Source organism: Homarus americanus, unplaced genomic scaffold (assembly GCF_018991925.1).
Source record: "Homarus americanus isolate GMGI-L3 unplaced genomic scaffold, GMGI_Hamer_2.0 scaffold40248, whole genome shotgun sequence".
NCBI classification, from domain to species: domain Eukaryota; kingdom Metazoa; phylum Arthropoda; class Malacostraca; order Decapoda; family Nephropidae; genus Homarus; species Homarus americanus.
In genome coordinates this window covers 5,649,567-5,668,253 of record NW_024712526.1, presented here as the reverse complement: position 1 = coordinate 5,668,253, position 18,687 = coordinate 5,649,567, and the positions used below count along the sequence as shown (strand labels likewise).

The window sequence follows — 18,687 nt, the reverse complement described above, 5'->3', positions numbered from 1 at the left end:
TAGTGTTAGGACAGGTTAGTGTTAGGATAGATTAGTGCTAGGGATAGGTTAGTGCTAGGGATAGATTAGTGTTAGGTTAGGTTAGTGCTAGGATAGATTAGTGCTAGATAGATTAGTGTTAGGATAGATTAGTGTTAGGATAGGTTAGTGTTAGGTTAGATTAGTGTTAGGATAGGTTAGTGTTAGGATAGGTTAGTGCTAGGATAGATTAGTGCTAGAATAGATTAGTGCTAGGATAGATTAGTGTTAGGATAGATTAGTGCTAGGATAGGTTAGTGTTTAGATAGATTAGTGTTAGGATAGGCTAGTGTTAGGATAGGTTAGTGCTAGGATAGATTAGTGCTAGGATAGATTAGTGCTAGGATAGATTAGTGTTAGGATAGGTTAGTGTTAGGATAGGTTAGTGTTAGGATAGGTTAGTGTTAGGATAGATTAGTGTTAGGATTAGGTTAGTGTTAGGATAGGTTAGTGTTAGGATAGATTAGTGTTAGGATTAGGTTAGTGTTAGGATAGGTTAGTGTTAGGATAGATTAGTGTTAGGATTAGGTTAGTGCTAGGATAGATTAGTGTTAGGATAGGTTAGTTTTAGGATTAGGTTAATGTTAGGATAGGTACGTGTTAGGATAGATTAGTGTTAGGATAGGTTCGTGCTATGATAGATTAATGTTAGGATAGGTTAGTGCTAGGATAGATTAATGTTAGGAGAGGTTAGTGCTAGGATAGATTAGTGTTAGGAGAGATTAATGTTAGGATAGGTTAATGTTAGGATAGGTTAGTGTTAGGATAGGTTAGTGTTAGGATAGGTACGTGTTAGGATAGATTAGTGTTAGGATAGGTTCGTGCTATGATAGATTAATGTTAGGATAGGTTAGTGCTAGGATAGATTAATGTTAGGAGAGGTTAGTGCTAGGATAGATTAGTGTTAGGAGAGATTAATGTTAGGATAGGTTAATGTTAGGATAGGTTAGTGTTAGGATAGGTTAGTGTTAGGATAGGTACGTGTTAGGATAGATTAGTGTTAGGATAGGTTAGTGCTAGGATAGATTAATGGTAGGATAGGTTAGCGTCAGGATAAGTTAATCTTTAGGTGTTAAGAGCCATGTTTGTATTGCTTCGTTTTGCACTCGGCTCATCTCCTGTCATGCTGGTAAGGTAGGTTAGGATTTTGCTAGTTAATGAGTGTTTAGGATTATACCAGTGTGTTAGGTTAGGTTAGGATTTTGTCAGTTAATAGTGTTGACCTTCAGCTTGTGACGCCAGTGGGGAGGAACTCGTTTGATAAATCATGATTATTCACTTTCATGTTTCAGTATAATTTATTTTTCGTTTATATTGGGATGAGTTTGTTTGAGTATGTGTGCTTGGGTTAGAAATTAGACATTATGAAGAGCGTCAAGGGCTTAAGGCGCAGAACTCCATGTTAATCCCGGCCTAACACATACTTATGGGTTCCGTTGGTGTAGGTACTGGAGGGCATATTGTTAAAACACTTTATGTTCCTATAATAGTTTATTTTTTTGAGTCCCAATATATTTAACACCAAATATAAATATTTTTCTTTGTATTCAGTGTTCGCTAAATGTACATCCAGTTAACGAACATCTTCTTAAAGTACGAATCTTCAGGTACATTAAGCGAACACTGAGTATACAGTATATAACTTTCTTATTTTTATATTGTTAGCGCTTGAAGCAGAAGTCTTACAATAGAAATGTCTGTCTGTGAGTCTGGCGTTCCACACAATACCTGACTGAAGCTTCAAGTGAAACAATATCAAGACTTGCTAAAACATTCACTTAATAACCTTTTGTACATTTTTAAATCGCCACTGAACAGAAGCATTATTCAGTCCACCACTAAAAACATTTATTTTTTTAACTAAATAAAAAGTGTGCTTAAATGATAGCCCCTAAAATAGCCTCAGTGTTCATTTGTAAATAATGAATATATGTCACGAATACACTTTGAATATTGAACATAAAATTAGAGTGTTGAACATGTAAGGGAGGGGTTGTACAGTAAAAGTGAGATATTACTGGTTTTATAGGGAGAAGCAGCTCTATAAGTCACCAGGATATTATTTCGCCAATCAATCAGGTCACGACTGATGTCATCAATTAGGTCAAGCAAAAGAGGGTCAAATTTTCCTCCTTTCGTCCATCAAGTTACTTTCCCAGACGAGGTTCCTCAAGATGGGCTTAGCCTTATACTCCCCATTGCGTCCACTGAACACTTGACAGCGTCCACTAAACACTCCACAGCGCTCCCAGTCGTGTAAATTGGAATATTCCCGTTGATTGAGTTCTAGTTATTGGCGTTCTGCAGTGTTGTAAATTGTTATAAACAGGAATATTCCTATTGTCTGATCTGTTACTGGCGTTCCACACATTCTTGTAAACAGGAATATTCCTGTTGTGTAACTTTCTTTTAGTCTTCTCAACATGAATATTCTCGTTCTCTGATCTTTTTGTTGATCTTCTCAATACGAATATTCCCGATGTCTAAGCTGTTGTTATTGGCGTTCTACAGTTTTATAAAGTCTTATTCCCGCTGAGCTTCTGTTACTGGTTCTCCACAGAGTTCTCCCATTAATAGTAGTGTATAAGAAAAGAATATATAGATAATTAAGAAATCTCGTCATCACCTAACTGTGCATATCATCATCTAAACGTAAAAGGGAAACAAATGTTTATCACATGTTAATACAGATGTGGGGAAGTCAAGTGAACGTTCTCCACTCTGTACATTGTCAAATAAGTGTCTAATTTATTTATTTCCAATTACTTCCAATATTTAAGATAAGTTAATTCTTGCCTTGAAATCCTAAGTTCTTTTTTGACACTTCAATCATCTATAGTTAAACGATCTTTTTAAGACACGGAATAAAGACAAAACATTAATTAATTATAATTTCGCTACTGATATGATTTTGTTTTGATAGAAGTTGTTGGTGTGTCGTTTTAGAATCCTCCAACTTATTAATTTTCAAGACATTTTTGTCATCGATTTTCTCCTCATCACATTTTGAGTCTAGATTTGTTATTTTTGTGTAAATTTCTAAAGTTATATGGTAATCAACACAGCTCAATAAAGACCTTCACTGTGGCCACCTTGACTAATTCACCAAGTGGCGTCCTTTCTAGCACGCGATTGACTGCTGGTTGTTAAGTGAAAGTAAGTCAATGTTATGTTGATGTTTTCTCTCCTGAATCTTTCTTTCAAAGTGAGATGATAACTTCTCTGTTTACATTTCGTTCTTCAGGTTGTTGTTTGTGACTGTGTATATATGATTCTGTGTTTTTCAGCTGGATATTTCTACTTCGTTGTAAGTTGTCTGGGTGGATGGGTTGCTGGCTGTCCGTGAAGGTTTTTTGATGGGATAGGGAGGACATGGGATAGGGTGAGGGAGACGGTGGGATCAGTACAGTATTAGTTGCTACAGATGGAACAGAGGACGGAGTCGGATCGCGTAGCACACATACAGATCACGATGGCGGCGATGAGAGCTGAGAAAGAACACACACACACTGTAGTGAAGATCTGCACCATACACACTATACCACTACACATTATACCAGCCTTAAATACACATTATAGCATCGATAATTATATACAGTACTCTATACCACTTCATCTATTCAACAACAACAACAACACCTTATCTATCGTCTATCCACTACCCACACTACATCTATCCACCATAAGCAGAAACACTAAACTACCGTACCGATCCTTTACACTCACCGCAGAAGGAAGGGATAGTTACTGAGAAGAATTGAGTCGACTGCTTTCTCACCACAAAGTTCTCTCTCAGCTCATCCGGCAGTTTCCCTGTTGTTAATGGAGAAGTTAATGGTGATGGTGATGATGGTGGTGGTGGTGATGGTGGCGGTGCTGGTGGTGGTGGTGGTGGTATGGCGATATCGTATTGTAGTGTTGGGCGTGATGATGGTGACAATAATGTGTGATAATGGTGATGATGATGATGATAATGATGATGGTAATGTTAATATATTACTACTACTACTAATAATAATAATAATAATGCAAAGATTACTACTACCGCTACTACTACTACTGTTACTAATTATGATAATAATAATAATAATAATAATAATATTAATGATAGCTTAAATGCTACATTGACTTAGAATACGCAATATAAAGTATAAATCTATGGGAATTACTTTTCGTGGCGACAGGATAAATAAGCAACGAGCGTCGTATTATTCCACCCAAACTTAACCTGGTTGTCAGTCATTATTATAAACAATGCTAAAATTATACCACGAACATACCCCTTCCACTTCCTTTTCCTTTTAATAGTAAACTGATACAGCATAAATTAATGCTCTTATCGTAATTTTTAATAAATCCGGACAGTTTTGTTTGGTTTAGATCGCCTGGGAAAAAAGGGAAACAAAATTATATATCGCCACGGTGTTTTTTTTTTTTTAATTCTTAGCATTATTATCTTTTTAAGTCTTGTCTACTTTGGTGTCTCGTTTGTGGAAGTAACTACAGGGGTGTATACGTGTTTCATGGATTATAACTAGTGTAAGTACGTTTTTGGCATCACTAATGATCTGTTATAACGCATAATGGAAAATGGAGATAGAACGAATAAGTTACGAGTTATTAACGGGTTTCAACAACAAAGGATATTAAGTGCAAATCATTAAATCGGTTTCAACACAACATTCGGCCATCATTATTCAGCTGTCTCCGAGGCCCGTCACCCATATACGGTAAGTTATATTCACCATAATTCAGTTTACCATATAATGACTCGTAAATGTGGATAATTTTTTTTTATCAGTGTATAATAGAAATTCCAATAAGAGCTTTTAAGATGCAGTATACTGTGGAGCTAACCACTTAAAATAATGGCTAGCTAGGGCGTACTTTTGCTAGGGTACTTTAATGTGTTACTACCGAATCCGGCTTGCTCAACGAGTTCTTTTTTAAAGACGTCTGGGATCGGCAGTCTAACGTGTTCTTGGGCTTACAGAAGAAGGCTATTAATAATCACATTGATACACACGATCCAAGCACAGTGATGCAACGGGCGGTACGACAAGGCACGAACCAAAGAGGCAGCAGACCCTTGGCCTATCCGAGCTCAACCTGACCTAACGAACTATATAATTTGTAGTCAGTGCCATGCGTTGTGGTTTATTGCGCGTGACTAAATCTGGTTTATGCGTGTAGTACATGGTAACAGTATACAGTAATTGATGTTTAGTACGCAGATACACACCTGGGAAAAACAATTCTAGATCAACAGTTCTCACTACGCTATACCAGGGGAACATTGCTATACAGTTGCTACGCTTACATAATGACAGTGAATTAAATTGCTCTAGGTCTCGAGAGAGTAAGACTGGATTGAGATAGAGGTCGAGATATCAGAAGACAAACAGCTGTTATTGAGAGTGACTAACCTGTGGTGATATCCTCATTGTCAACTGCCACTACGTTACCGGTATCTGTTCCCGGTAGCCAACCAGATAGATAGCCAAGATAACAGAAGAGGCGCGGGAAATAAGATCAGAATTAGTAAATAAAGAAGTACAGCATACATCAACCATAGGTCCTGAACAAGAAACACGATACAAAGGATTAGTATTACATCTCTTGTGAGGTTTTGTTTTGATAAGTATTTTGGTATTATATCAGTTTTGGTCATCTGGGGAATCAGTTAGGTTAGGTTAGGATAGGTTAGGATAGGTTGGATATCTAAATACAGGGATGACCGAAACTCAAATTTTACTTTTAATTCTCCATATGTAAATCATTGCTGTGGTTGGTGTGGTTTTAAATGGGTGGTAGTAAAGTTTGTAAGTGGTAATTGTGGTGGATGGTATTACTATAGGTTTTAGTAATTGTTTTAAGTGGTAATAATTATAATAGCTGGTATGATTGTAGGTGGTAGTTAGGAATCGCAGTTATGGGTAAACATTTTTTTTTTTGACGGTAATGGTTGGTGTAGTCAAAGGGGAAACCAGTAACATACGATCGACTTACTTGTTCCTGTACCGGCGTTAGCTCCTGTACCGGTGTTAGTTCCTGTGGCGATGTCCTCGGCCGTAGCTACAAAGGAAAGAAGAATAACACATAAAAGATTCTGTCTTCTGTACATATCTGTTTGGGAATTTTTTGTTGATGAGAATGGCAACGAAGGCCATGAAGATACACTGTTATTATCTGCTTTCAGCCCTAGGAAAGTTGTGAAGTCTTTTCGATCAACCTGCAATGTGAAGTCTAATGAGAGAGGTTAATATTGTGGTAATGGTGGTGGTGGTTCTGGTGCTGATAGTTGTAACGTTGGTGGTGGTTGCTGGGAATAGTGGTGGTTGTTAGTAGGAATAAATGTGGTTGGTGGGTGTAATGGTGGCTTGTGGTGATTGCTGGAGGTAGTGATGGTTAGTGGTAGTGATGTTGAAGAAGAGGTTACAGTAATCATGGTTCTATTTATTATGAAATTATTAGTCACGATTGATACAGGCAGTGTTCGTGGTAGTAGTAAAGTGGTTGGTAACAGTGGTTCGGGTTTGTCAGTAATGGTGGTGACAGTAACGGGGACCAGTGTTAGTGGTGCTGGTGCCCCTTGTTGCTATACTAGTGATAGTGGTGTTAGGTTTTATGGGTGCCAGTGGTTGTGGTGGAAAATAATGTGGTTGCATTATGGTTTATAATGTGGGTTGTAGGTGACTTACCGGTACTTGTGTCAGTTGTAGTGTTTGTATCTCCGTCTGTCCCGGTACCTGAATGTATAAACATTTGATAGTGATAATAATGTGTTTACATGAGGCTGTAACATTGTTTTATATTATCCAACAGAATATTATATGTTTTATCTCCTATAATCAGTGTTAGATGACACATTTATTGAGATCCGGTCCTGAAGCCCTTGAGTTTGTCCGGCATTTGGTATATTGTGTCAGGTGCCATCAGTTATGGTAATGTGGTGCCAGCAGTTTTGCTTTCAGTAATGGTTATGATGGTGTACTGTGCACAACTATAAGTACTGGACAAATATGAGTATTGATTGTTCTAGGTGCTATTTGAAAAATAAAGATGATGTAAGGTAGCGGTTATGGTATTGACGTGTTGTTGCCATTTGTAATACTCGGGATAAGTTGCTGTAAGCATGGTTCTACTTGTAATAAAGTTAGGGGTTTGGTTGTGAGAGGCAGTGGTAGTTATTATGGTTGTGAGAGGCAATGGTAATTATCATGGTTGTGAGAGGTAATGGTAGTTATGGCTATGAGAGGCAGTGGTAGTAATCATGGTTGTGAGAGGCAATGGTAGTTATCATGGTTGTGAGAGACAGTAGTAATTATGGTTGTGAGAGGCAGTGGTAGTTATTATGGTTGTGAGAGGCAGTAATAATCATGGTTGTGAGAGGCAATAGTAGTTATTATGGTTGTGAGAAGCAGTGGTAGTTATTATGGTTGTGAGAAGCAGTGATAGTAATCATGGTTGTGAGAGGCAATAGTAGTTATTATGGTTGTGAGAGGCAGTGGTAGTTATTATGGTTGTGAGAAGCAGTGGTAGTTATTTTGGTTGTGGGAAGCAGTGATAGTAATCATGGTTGTGAGAGGCAATAGTAGTTATGGTTGTGAGAGGCAGTGGTAGTTATCATGGTTGTGAGAGGCAGTGGTAGTTATCATGGTTGTGAGAGGTAATGGTAGTTATTATGGTTGTGGGAAGCAGTGATAGTAATCATGGTTGTGAGAGGCAATAGTAGTTATTATGGTTTTGAGAGGCAGTGGTAGTTATTATGATTGTGGGAAGCAGTGATAGTAATCATGGTTGTGAGAGGCAATAGTAGTTATTATGGTTGTGAGAGGCAGTGGTAGTTATTATGATTGTGGGAAGCAGTGATAGTAATCATGGTTATGAGAGGCAATAGTAGTTATTATGGTTTTGAGAGGCAGTGGTAGTTATTATGATTGTGGGAAGCAGTGATAGTAATCATGGTTATGAGAGGCAATAGTAGTTATTATGGTTGTGAGAGGCAGTGGTAGTTATTATGATTGTGGGAAGCAGTGATAGTAATCATGGTTATGAGAGGCAGTAGTAGTATTATGGTAACATTTCTAGCTATAATAGAATGTTTGGCAGCGTGAATGGTGAAACTGTTGAGGGTTGTTAGTTGTAGTGGTAACACTGTAGGGTCCTGTGTTTAGGTGGTGCTGGTGTGTAGTAGTGCCAGTGAGTATAGCATTGTCTTATGGTTGCCAGTTATTGGGGTGGAAATTGCTCTGGTTGCATTGTGGTTTATAATTGAGTTGTATGTGACTTACCTACGGTAGTTGCTGTATTTGTGTTATCACCTGTACCTGTATGTAATCATAAATGTTAGTGATTATCACATAATTAAGTGAAGGGGTTGAAACATGTCGATATTTTATGTTGACGAACACTATATCATTAGTTACTGTCTGTCCTAGCCTAACTAACTTAACTTAATGTGATTGAAACCTTCATTTCGCTAATTGACTTAATTTTTTTCAGTCAATTCGTGAGATAACTGATGACACAGCTCTACTGTAACATATATTTGTAGTAGAATGGTGCAGAGGAAATCCACATTGTGCATCATAATATTTATCAAAATAAATAGTGAATGCTTTAATGTAATAAATAGTGTTGCCCGTGTTAGGATGCATGGTTGTACGGTGGCAGTAGTGTTGGCTACACTGGTCAGGTGTTGTCACTGACAATAATATTAGTTATGGTTGCCAGTGTTAGTGGTTGAAATTGCTGTGGTTACATTGTGGTTTATAATGGGGGTTGTAGGTGACTTACCGGTACTTGTGTCAGTTGTAGTGATTGTACCTCCGTCTGTCCCGGTACCTGAATGTATTAACATTTGATAGTGATAATAATGTGTTTACATGAGGCTGTAACATTGTTTTATATTATCCAACAGAATATTATATGTTTTATCTCCTATAATAATCAGTGTTAGATGACACATTTATTGAGAACCGGTCCTGAAGCCCTTGAGTTTGTCCTGCATTTGGTATATTGTGTCAGGAAAAATAGCAGTTGTGATATTGACGTGTTGTTGCCATTTGTAATACTGAGGATAAGTTACAGTAAGCATAGTTTTACTTAAAGTAAAGTTAGGAGTTTGGTTGTGAGAAGCAGTGGTAGTTATTATGGTTGTGACAAGCAGTGGTAGTGATATCTCCATTAGCCGGAACTATTGGTGCAAGACACTTCCGGGATTGAGAGATTTCCAGGTATGGAGAGGACTCTCTCAAAGTCGGAAAAAATTCCCTCATCCCTAGAATTTTCCGGGTAAAGGAAAAATGTTCTTGGAAGTTCTAGAAATTCCTCATTACATCTCTTGAACCAGGAAAATTATCCCCCATCCCTGCAACTTTCTTGAATTTTTCGGGTACCAGAAAATTTTTATTGTAATTTCTGGAAAATGAGCCTGATTTTCATCTCTCAACCCTGGAAAAAAAACTCCAATATCCCTGGAATTTTCTGGATGCTGGAAAAATTTTCTTTGAACTTTTTAGAAAAATTTCTCCACGGAAAATCGTTCTCAAATCTGGAATTTCCGGAAAATTCTGGCTTTGGAAACAATTTTCTGAGAAAATTTCAGTTCCGGATATTGGAGAGATCCGGTTAAGAGGGATTCCGGCTAACAGAGATATTACAGATATATGGTTGTGAGAGGCAGTGGTAGTTCTTATGGATGTTAGGGGCAGTGGTAGTTATCATGGTTGTGAGAGGCAGCAGTAGTTATCATGTTTGTGAGAGGCAGTGGTAGTTATCATGGTTGTGAGAGGCAGTGGTAGTATTATGGTTGTGGGAAGCAGTGATAGTAATCATGGTTGTGAGAGGCAATAGTAGTTATTATGGTTGTGAGAGGCAGTGGTAGTTATTATGATTGTGGGAAGCAGTGATAGTAATCATGGTTGTGAGAGGCAATAGTAGTTATTATGGTTTTGAGAGGCAGTGGTAGTTATTATGATTGTGGGAAGCAGTGATAGTAATCATGGTTGTGAGAGGCAGTAGTTATCATGGTTGTGAGAGGCAGTGGTAGTTATTATGATTGTGGGAAGCAGTGATAGTAATCATGGTTGTGAGAGGCAATAGTAGTTATTATGGTTTGTGAGAGGCAGTGGTAGTTATTATGATTGTGGGAAGCAGTGATAGTAATCATGGTTATGAGAGGCAGTAGTAGTATTATGGTAACATTTCTAGCTATAATAGAATGTTTGGCAGCGTGAATGGTGAAACTGTTGAGGGTTGTTAGTTGTGGTGGTAACACTGTAGGGTCCTGTGTTTAGGTGGTGCTGGTGTGTAGTAGTGCCAGTGAGTATAGCATTGTCTTATGGTTGCCAGTTGTTGGGGTGGAAATTGCTCTGGTTGCATTGTGGTTTATAATTGAGTTGTATGTGACTTACCTACGGTAGTTGCTGTATTTGTGTTATCACCTGTACCTGTACCTGTATGTAATCAATGTAATCATAAATGTTAGTGGTTATCACATAATTACGGGGTGTTGAAACATGTTGATATTTTATGAAGGGAAAGTAGCAGATATAGTTTAATCAGTATATAATGGTAACTAAGAGATGACACAGGTGATAGAGCTAGGATATTATACTATGTGAAGAAAGTTTAGTAAATAGTTATACATTACCGGTATAAATAACTTCACAACACTCGAAGCATTGTTTTACGATCAAAACACTGAAATCCGAGAGTGTAGGGGGGTGAGACTCCTGAGAATGATGGGGGTGGATATGATTAAACTGCTTATTCTTATTAGTGTTAAAGTGTCAGTCACTATGAGTAGCTAATAAAGCCTTGTGGTGAAAACAGCTTTAGTTACATTAAGGTTTATAACTGGAGTGTAATGTGACTTACCTGTGCCAGCTGTAGAATCTGAGCCTCCTGCATTGGTACCTGTAGGCAAAGAGGGATGTTAGTGATGATTATGTATTTAAGGGTGTACCAAGCCATCTCGACTGTAGGGGGGAAAGGAACAGTTTAAGGAGGGGAAGGAAGAGTTGAAGGAGGTGACGAGAGTAGTAGAATGAGTATATAAAACAAGTGTCATAAGATATTGATTACAAAGCCTGCGGAAAGACTGGAAAATTTGGAGTAATAAGAACTAATTCCTCTAAATTTTCAGCGACTCGGGAGGGATTCATATGGCGTATCAGAAGGTCGATTATGGTGGCCGAGTGGATACAATATTCACTTACTAGTTCGATCCCAAGGCACGTTCAGGTCCACTTTGCTGTAAATGGGTACACAGATGAGGAAGTGAAAGCGGTCGAGTGCGGTTCCGGCCACATTGCTACACTCTACACCTTCATTACTTCGTATACAGTGTTATGTAGCTACTTACAATACCACTAATGTTCAGTCAGACATCTGGAACCACTCTCACTTCCACCAGAGAGAGATCTTAGGTTTTTAAAGGAAGAATTAGAATGTGTCAACCAGAGATGGAAACTTGTGTGTGGCAGAATGTTCCTCTTTAATACTGTACTTATGATAAAAATGGATTTGTGAGTATAGTTGTAGCTGCCATCGATAGTAGAGTTGTGAGTATTGGTAACCAGTTGTGGTGTTACGTTTGATTATTTACCTGTGATGGTGTATATACCTGTGAACTTAAGGACAGGTGTGCTATGAGAAATGGTTGTAGATGCTTTTAATAACATTTGGTTGTGTTACTGGTGATAGTGTTATTTGATATCTAGTTATAGTCTTTAGTGAACAAGTACAGGTTGCTAGTAGGTTTAGTTGGAAATAATATAATTTATGGTTGCAAGTGAAGTGGATTAGTAGAATTGTTAAACCAGACAGTGAGTAATTTACCATGGAGAGTTAAGTGTAAGTTGTGCTAGTAGTGATCAGTATTGCCATTGCCAATATGCAGGATACATGGTAGCTAGTGGCAGTGGTGGTAATAGTTATGGTGGCAGTGTGTTTGGTAACTGTGATGGAGGTGACGGTAGTGTTTGGTCCAGTAGTGCCGGTATATTGTGCATGGTCTATACCTGTACAAACTGAATAAGTAGGAAGATAGTTACGGTTGTAGGTATTATTGGTAAGCACAGTAAGTGGTTGTAGTGAGTTATAGTGTAGACGTGTACAGTAGCTGGATTTGGGTGCCAAGTGTAGGATGCAGAGAGATTGGTTTCTATTATATATGGTGCGAGTGTTAAAGATTGTGGTAAATGTGTTTATGGTTGCTAATGTTAATAGTGCTAGTAGTTATGGTTGTCATTAGTAATGGTGGTAGTTGTGTTTGTAAATATTTCTGAGCAAAAATCACATAGAGACAAATGTTATTGGTTCTAGTGCCTACTGTTGCCAGTGACAATAGTGTTGGAAGTTATGGTAGTCAGTGGTAGTGATGGAAGTTTATATGGTTGCATTGTGGTTTAAAACGGTGGTGTATGTGACATACCTCCGGCAGGTGTAGTATCTGAGGCTGAGACTTCATTTGTACCTGTATAAATACATAGATAATGGTGATAATCATGTGTTTACTGGGCGTTGATACATGGTTGTATATTTCTGTATATTTCAGTTGTAAAGGTGATAATAACAATGGTGGTGGAACTCTGTACTTTGCTAGTAATGTTGGTCAAGACACATTTAGTGTAAATATTAATAGTACTAGTAGCTGTGGTTATGAATAAAGGTTTACCGTTGTCGTTTCGCAAGTGTAAGTTGTGATTAGTGATCAGTATTGCCATTGCCAATATGCTGGATATATGGTAGTTAGTGGAAGTGGTGGTAACAGTTATGGTGGCAGTGTGTTTGGTAACTGTGATGGAGGAGACTTACTTCCAGTAGACTCAGCAGTTGTGGTTGTAGTTCTTGTTGTTGTTGTTGTATCTGTGTACCGAATATTAAAATGTGAATGTCAGTAGTATTGGGTTACACAGGGCAATGAGATATGTATTATGTATATATTTTTATGTGAGTACATTATAATTTATTTTTAACAGTGTGTGTGTGTGATCAGAATAATTAAACAGACCTTGCAATAATATTGTGAGAAGCAAATAAGTTTTCCTGTGTATTGTAACCAAACTAAGGTCAATAATGTAAAACAAGAGTGGGGGTTAAGTTAGATATGCTGAGCCTTGGGGCACTCCGGCGCAGCAAGAAAAACAACTAGTGTGATGTCTCTACAGTGTATGATTACTGCGCTAGTATCGAAGTTAACAGATTATAAAATTAGAAACTTAACATGATGGAATTTGGGCAAAAAAAGCTTTTATGTGAAGTTTACTAAAATATATAATGGTAGTGTTGCTAATTGTCTGAAGTTATAGAGTAAATAAAAGGTCGTGAATATAGGGGAAAAGATCAACCGGTGAAGAATAGTCTGGATGTAACCCACATTATTGGTGACTTATGATATTGATAATACAATATACTGATAGTACCTGTACATCAATTTGTAGTGCTCCGAGTGATAACAGGTATGACGGTAAGGTGACGGTAGTGTTAGCTACAGTAGTATCGGTATATTGTGCATGGTCTATGCCTGTACAAACTGAATGAGTGGGTAGGTAGTTACGGTTGTAGGTATTAATGGTAAGCACAGTAAGTGGTTACAGTGAGTTATAGTGTAGACGTGTTCACTGGCTGGATTTGGGTGACAAGTGTAGGATTCATCGAGATTGGTTTCTATTATATATGGTGCGAGTGTTAAAGATTGTGGATAATGTGTTTATAGTTGCCAATGTTAATAGTGCTAGTAGTTATGGTTGTCATTAGTAATGGTGGTAGTTGTGTTTGTAAATATTTCTGAGCAAATATCACATAGAGACAAATGTTATTGGTTCTAGTGCCTACTGTTGCCAGTGACAGTAGTGTTGGAAGTTATGGTAGTCAGTGGTAGTGATGGAAGTTTATATGGTTGCATTGTGGTTTAAAACGGTGGTGTATGTGACATACCTCCGGCAGGTGTGGTATCTGAGGCTGAGACTTCATTTGTACCTGTATAAATACATAGATAATGGTGATAATCATGTGTTTACTGGGCGTTGATACATGGTTGTATATTTCTGTATATTTCAGTTGTGAAGGTGATAATAACAATGGTGGTGGAACTCTGTACTTTGCTAGTAATGTTGGTCAAGACACATTTAGTGTAAATATTAATAGTACTAGTAGCTGTGGTTATGAATAAAGGTTTACCGTTGTCGTTTCGCAAGTGTAAGTTGTGATTAGTGATCAGTATTGCCATTGCCAATATGCTGGATATATGGTAGTTAGTGGAAGTGGTGGTAACAGTTATGGTGGCAGTGTGTTTGGTAACTGTGATGGAGGAGACTTACTTCCAGTAGACTCAGCAGTTGTGGTTGTAGTTCTTGTTGTTGTTGTTGTATCTGTGTACCGAATATTAAAATGTGAATGTCAGTAGTATTGGGTTACACAGGGCAATGAGATATGTATTATGTATATATTTTTATGTGAGTACATTATAATTTATTTTTAACAGTGTGTGTGTGTGATCAGAATAATTAAACAGACCTTGCAATAATATTGTGAGAAGCAAATAAGTTTTCCTGTGTATTGTAACCAAACTAAGGTCAATAATGTAAAACAAGAGTGGGGGTTAAGTTAGATATGCTGAGCCTTGGGGCACTCCGGCGCAGCAAGAAAAACAACTAGTGTGATGTCTCTACAGTGTATGATTACTGCGCTAGTATCGAAGTTAACAGATTATAAAATTAGAAACTTCACATGATGGAATTTGGGCAAAAAAAGCTTTTATGTGAAGTTTACTAAAACATGTAATGGTAGTGTTGCTAATTGTCTGAAGCTATAGAGTAAATAAAAGGTCGTGAATATAGGGGAAAAGATCAACCGGTGAAGAACAACCGGTGAAGAATAGTCTGGATGTAACCCACATTATTGGTGACTTATGATATTGATAATACAATATACTGATAGTACCTGTACATCAATTAGTAAATTGCTCCGAGTGACTAACAGAGTATGACAGTATTGGGTGACGGTAGTGTTAGCTACAATGAAATATCGATTATATTGTGCATGGTCTATATGGCCTGAAACTGAAAAGTGGGTGAAATAGTTACGGTTGTAGGTATTAATAAAGTAGCACAGTAGTGGTTACAGTGAGTTATAGTGTGAACGTGTTCACTGGCTGGATTTGGGTGACAAGTGTAGAGTTCATAGAGATTGGTTTCTGTATATATGGTGCGAGTGTTAAAGATTGTGGATAATGTGTTTATAGTTGCCAATGTTAATAGTGCTAGTAGTTATGGTTGTCATTAGTAATGGTGGTAGTTGTGTTTGTAAATATTTCTGAGCAAATATCACATAGAGACAAATGTTATTGGTTCTAGTGCCTACTGTTGCCAGTGACAGTAGTGTTGGAAGTTATGGTAGTCAGTGGTAGTGATGGAAGTTTATATGGTTGCATTGTGGTTTAAAACGGTGGTGTATGTGACATACCTCCGGCAGGTGTGGTATCTGAGGCTGAGACTTCATTTGTACCTGTATAAATACATAGATAATGGTGATAATCATGTGTTTACTGGGCGTTGATACATGGTTGTATATTTCTGTATATTTCAGTTGTGAAGGTGATAATAACAATGGTGGTGGAACTCTGTACTTTGCTAGTAATGTTGGTCAAGACACATTTAGTGTAAATATTAATAGTACTAGTAGCTGTGGTTATGAATAAAGGTTTACCGTTGTCGTTTCGCAAGTGTAAGTTGTGATTAGTGATCAGTATTGCCATTGCCAATATGCTGGATATATGGTAGTTAGTGGGAGTGGTGGTAACAGTTATGGTGGCAGTGTGTTTGGTAACTGTGATGGAGGAGACTTACTTCCAGTAGACTCAGCAGTTGTGGTTGTAGTTCTTGTTGTTGTTGTTGTATCTGTGTACCGAATATTAAAATGTGAATGTCAGTAGTATTGGGTTACACAGGGCAATGAGATATGTATTATGTATATATTTTTTTGTGAGTACATTATAATTTATTTTTAACAGTGTGTGTGTGTGATCAGAATAATTAAACAGACCTTGCAATAATATTGTGAGAAGCAAATAAGTTTTCCTGTGTATTGTAACCAAACTAAGGTCAATAATGTAAAACAAGAGTGGGGGTTAAGTTAGATATGCTGAGCCTTGGGGCACTCCGGCGCAGCAAGAAAAACAACTAGTGTGATGTCTCTACAGTGTATGATTACTGCGCTAGTATCGAAGTTAACAGATTATAAAATTAGAAACTTAACATGATGGAATTTGGGCAAAAAAAGCTTTTATGTGAAGTTTACTAAAACATGTAATGGTAGTGTTGCTAATTGTCTGAAGTTATAGAGTAAATAAAAGGTCGTGAATATAGGGGAAAAGATCAACCGGTGAAGAATAATCTGGATGTAACCCACATTATTGGTGACTTATGATATTGATAATACAATATACTGATAGTACCTGTACATCAATTAGTAGTGCTCCGAGTGATAACAGGTATGACGGTAAGGTGACGGTAGTGTTAGCTACAATAGTATCGGTATATTGTGCATGGTCTATGCCTGTACAAACTGAATGAGTGGGTAGGTAGTTACGGTTGTAGGTATTAATGGTAAGCACAGTAAGTGGTTACAGTGAGTTATAGTGTAGACGTGTTCACTGGCTGGATTTGGGTGACAAGTGTAGGATTCATAGAGATTGGTTTCTATTATATATGGTGCGAGTGTTAAAGATTGTGGATAATGTGTTTATAGTTGCCAATGTTAATAGTGCTAGTAGTTATGGTTGTCATTAGTAATGGTGGTAGTTGTGTTTGTAAATATTTCTGAGCAAAAATCACATAGAGACAAATGTTATTGGTTCTAGTGCCTACTGTTGCCAGTGACAATAGTGTTGGAAGTTATGGTAGTCAGTGGTAGTGATGGAAGTTTATATGGTTGCATTGTGGTTTAAAACGGTGGTGTATGTGACATACCTCCGGCAGGTGTGGTATCTGAGGCTGAGACTTCATTTGTACCTGTATAAATACATAGATAATGGTGATAATCATGTGTTTACTGGGCGTTGATACATGGTTGTATATTTCTGCATATTTCAGTTGCCAGAAGGTGATAATAACAATGGTGGTGGAACTCCCTGTACTTTGCTAGTAACAAGGTCAAGACACATTTAGTGTAAATATTATCAGTGGTCAGCAGCTGTGGTTATGAATAAAGGCTTACCGTTGTCGTGTTTCCGCAAAAGTGTAAGTTGTGATTATGACTCAGTACGCTACTGCTGGCTGGCGCTGGGATATATGGTTAGTGGAAGTGGTGGTACAGTTATGGTGGCAGTAAAAAGTTTGGTAACTGTGATGGAGGAGACTACTTCCAGCAGAGACTCAGCGCAGTTGTGGTTGTAGTTCTTTTGTTAAGTTGCTAAGGTATCTGTGTACCGAATATTAAAATGTGAATGTCAGTAGTATTGGGTTACACAGGGCAATGAGATATGTATTATGTATATATTTTTATGTGAGTACATTATAATTTATTTTTAACAGTGTGTGTGTGTGATCAGAATAATTAAACAGACCTTGCAATAATATTGTGAGAAGCAAAGAAGTTTTCCTGTGTATTGTAACCAAACTAAGGTCAATAATGTAAAACAAGAGTGGGGGTTAAGTTAGATATGCTGAGCCTTGGGGCACTCCGGCGCAGCAAGAAAAACAACTAGTGTGATGTCTCTACAGTGTATGATTACTGCGCTAGTATCGAAGTTAACAGATTATAAAATTAGAAACTTAACATGATGGAATTTGGGCAAAAAAAGCTTTTATGTGAAGTTTACTAAAATATGTAATGGTAGTGTTGCTAATTGTCTGAAGTTATAGAGAAAATAAAAGGTCGTGAATATAGGGGAAAAGATCAACCGGTGAAGAATAGTCTGGATGTAACCCACATTATTGGTGACTTATGATATTGAAAATACAATATACTGATAGTACCTGTACATCAATTAGTAGTGCTCCGAGTGATAACAGGTATGACGGTAAGGTGACGGTAGTGTTAGCTACAGTAGTATTGGTATATTGTGCATGGTCTATGCCTGTACAAACTGAATAAGTGGGTAGGTAGTAACGGTTGTAGGTATTAATGGTAAGCACAGTAAGTGGTTACAGTGAGTTATAGTGTAGACGTGTTCACTGGCTGGATTTGGGTGACAAGTGTAGGATTCATAGAGATTGGTTTCTATTATATATGGTGCGAGTGTTAAAGATTGTGGATAATGTGTTTATAGTTGCCAATGTTAATAGTGCTAGTAGTTATGGTTGTCATTAGTAATGGTGGTAGTTGTGTTTGTAAATATTTCTGAGCAAATATCACATAGAGACAAATGTTATTGGTTCTAGTGCCTACTGTTGCCAGTGACAGTAGTGTTGGAAGTTATGGTAGTCAGTGGTAGTGATGGAAGTTTATATGGTTGCATTGTGGTTTAAAACGGTGGTGTATGTGACATACCTCCGGCAGGTGTGGTATCTGAGGCTGAGACTTCATTTGTACCTGTATAAATACATAGATAATGGTGATAATCATGTGTTTACTGGGCGTTGATACATGGTTGTATATTTCTGTATATTTCAGTTGTGAAGGTGATAATAACAATGGTGGTGGAACTCTGTACTTTGC

At 37.6% G+C, this 18,687-nt stretch overlaps 1 protein-coding gene across 1 annotated transcript in view; it reads right to left on the bottom strand.

Moving 5' to 3' along the window:
* Positions 1-1,500: 1,500 nt before the first annotated feature.
* The window catches only part of LOC121863472 (putative per-hexamer repeat protein 5), a 20,047-nt gene continuing 2,860 nt past the window's right edge, over positions 1,501-18,687 (bottom strand). The window contains exons 2-16 of the mRNA XM_042362149.1: positions 18,520-18,561; positions 16,998-17,039; positions 15,876-15,926; positions 15,493-15,534; positions 14,349-14,399; positions 13,966-14,007; positions 10,903-10,941; positions 10,437-10,478; positions 8,818-8,865; positions 8,313-8,348; positions 6,720-6,767; positions 6,028-6,093; positions 5,445-5,489; positions 3,745-3,831; positions 1,501-3,506 (exon numbers count right to left, since the gene is read on the bottom strand). Coding sequence (XP_042218083.1) covers positions 3,430-3,506; positions 3,745-3,831; positions 5,445-5,489; positions 6,028-6,093; positions 6,720-6,767; positions 8,313-8,348; positions 8,818-8,865; positions 10,437-10,478; positions 10,903-10,941; positions 13,966-14,007; positions 14,349-14,399; positions 15,493-15,534; positions 15,876-15,926; positions 16,998-17,039; positions 18,520-18,561 — 758 coding nt within the window. The 3' untranslated portion in view covers positions 1,501-3,429. The remainder of the gene's footprint in view (positions 3,507-3,744; positions 3,832-5,444; positions 5,490-6,027; positions 6,094-6,719; positions 6,768-8,312; positions 8,349-8,817; positions 8,866-10,436; positions 10,479-10,902; positions 10,942-13,965; positions 14,008-14,348; positions 14,400-15,492; positions 15,535-15,875; positions 15,927-16,997; positions 17,040-18,519; positions 18,562-18,687) is intronic.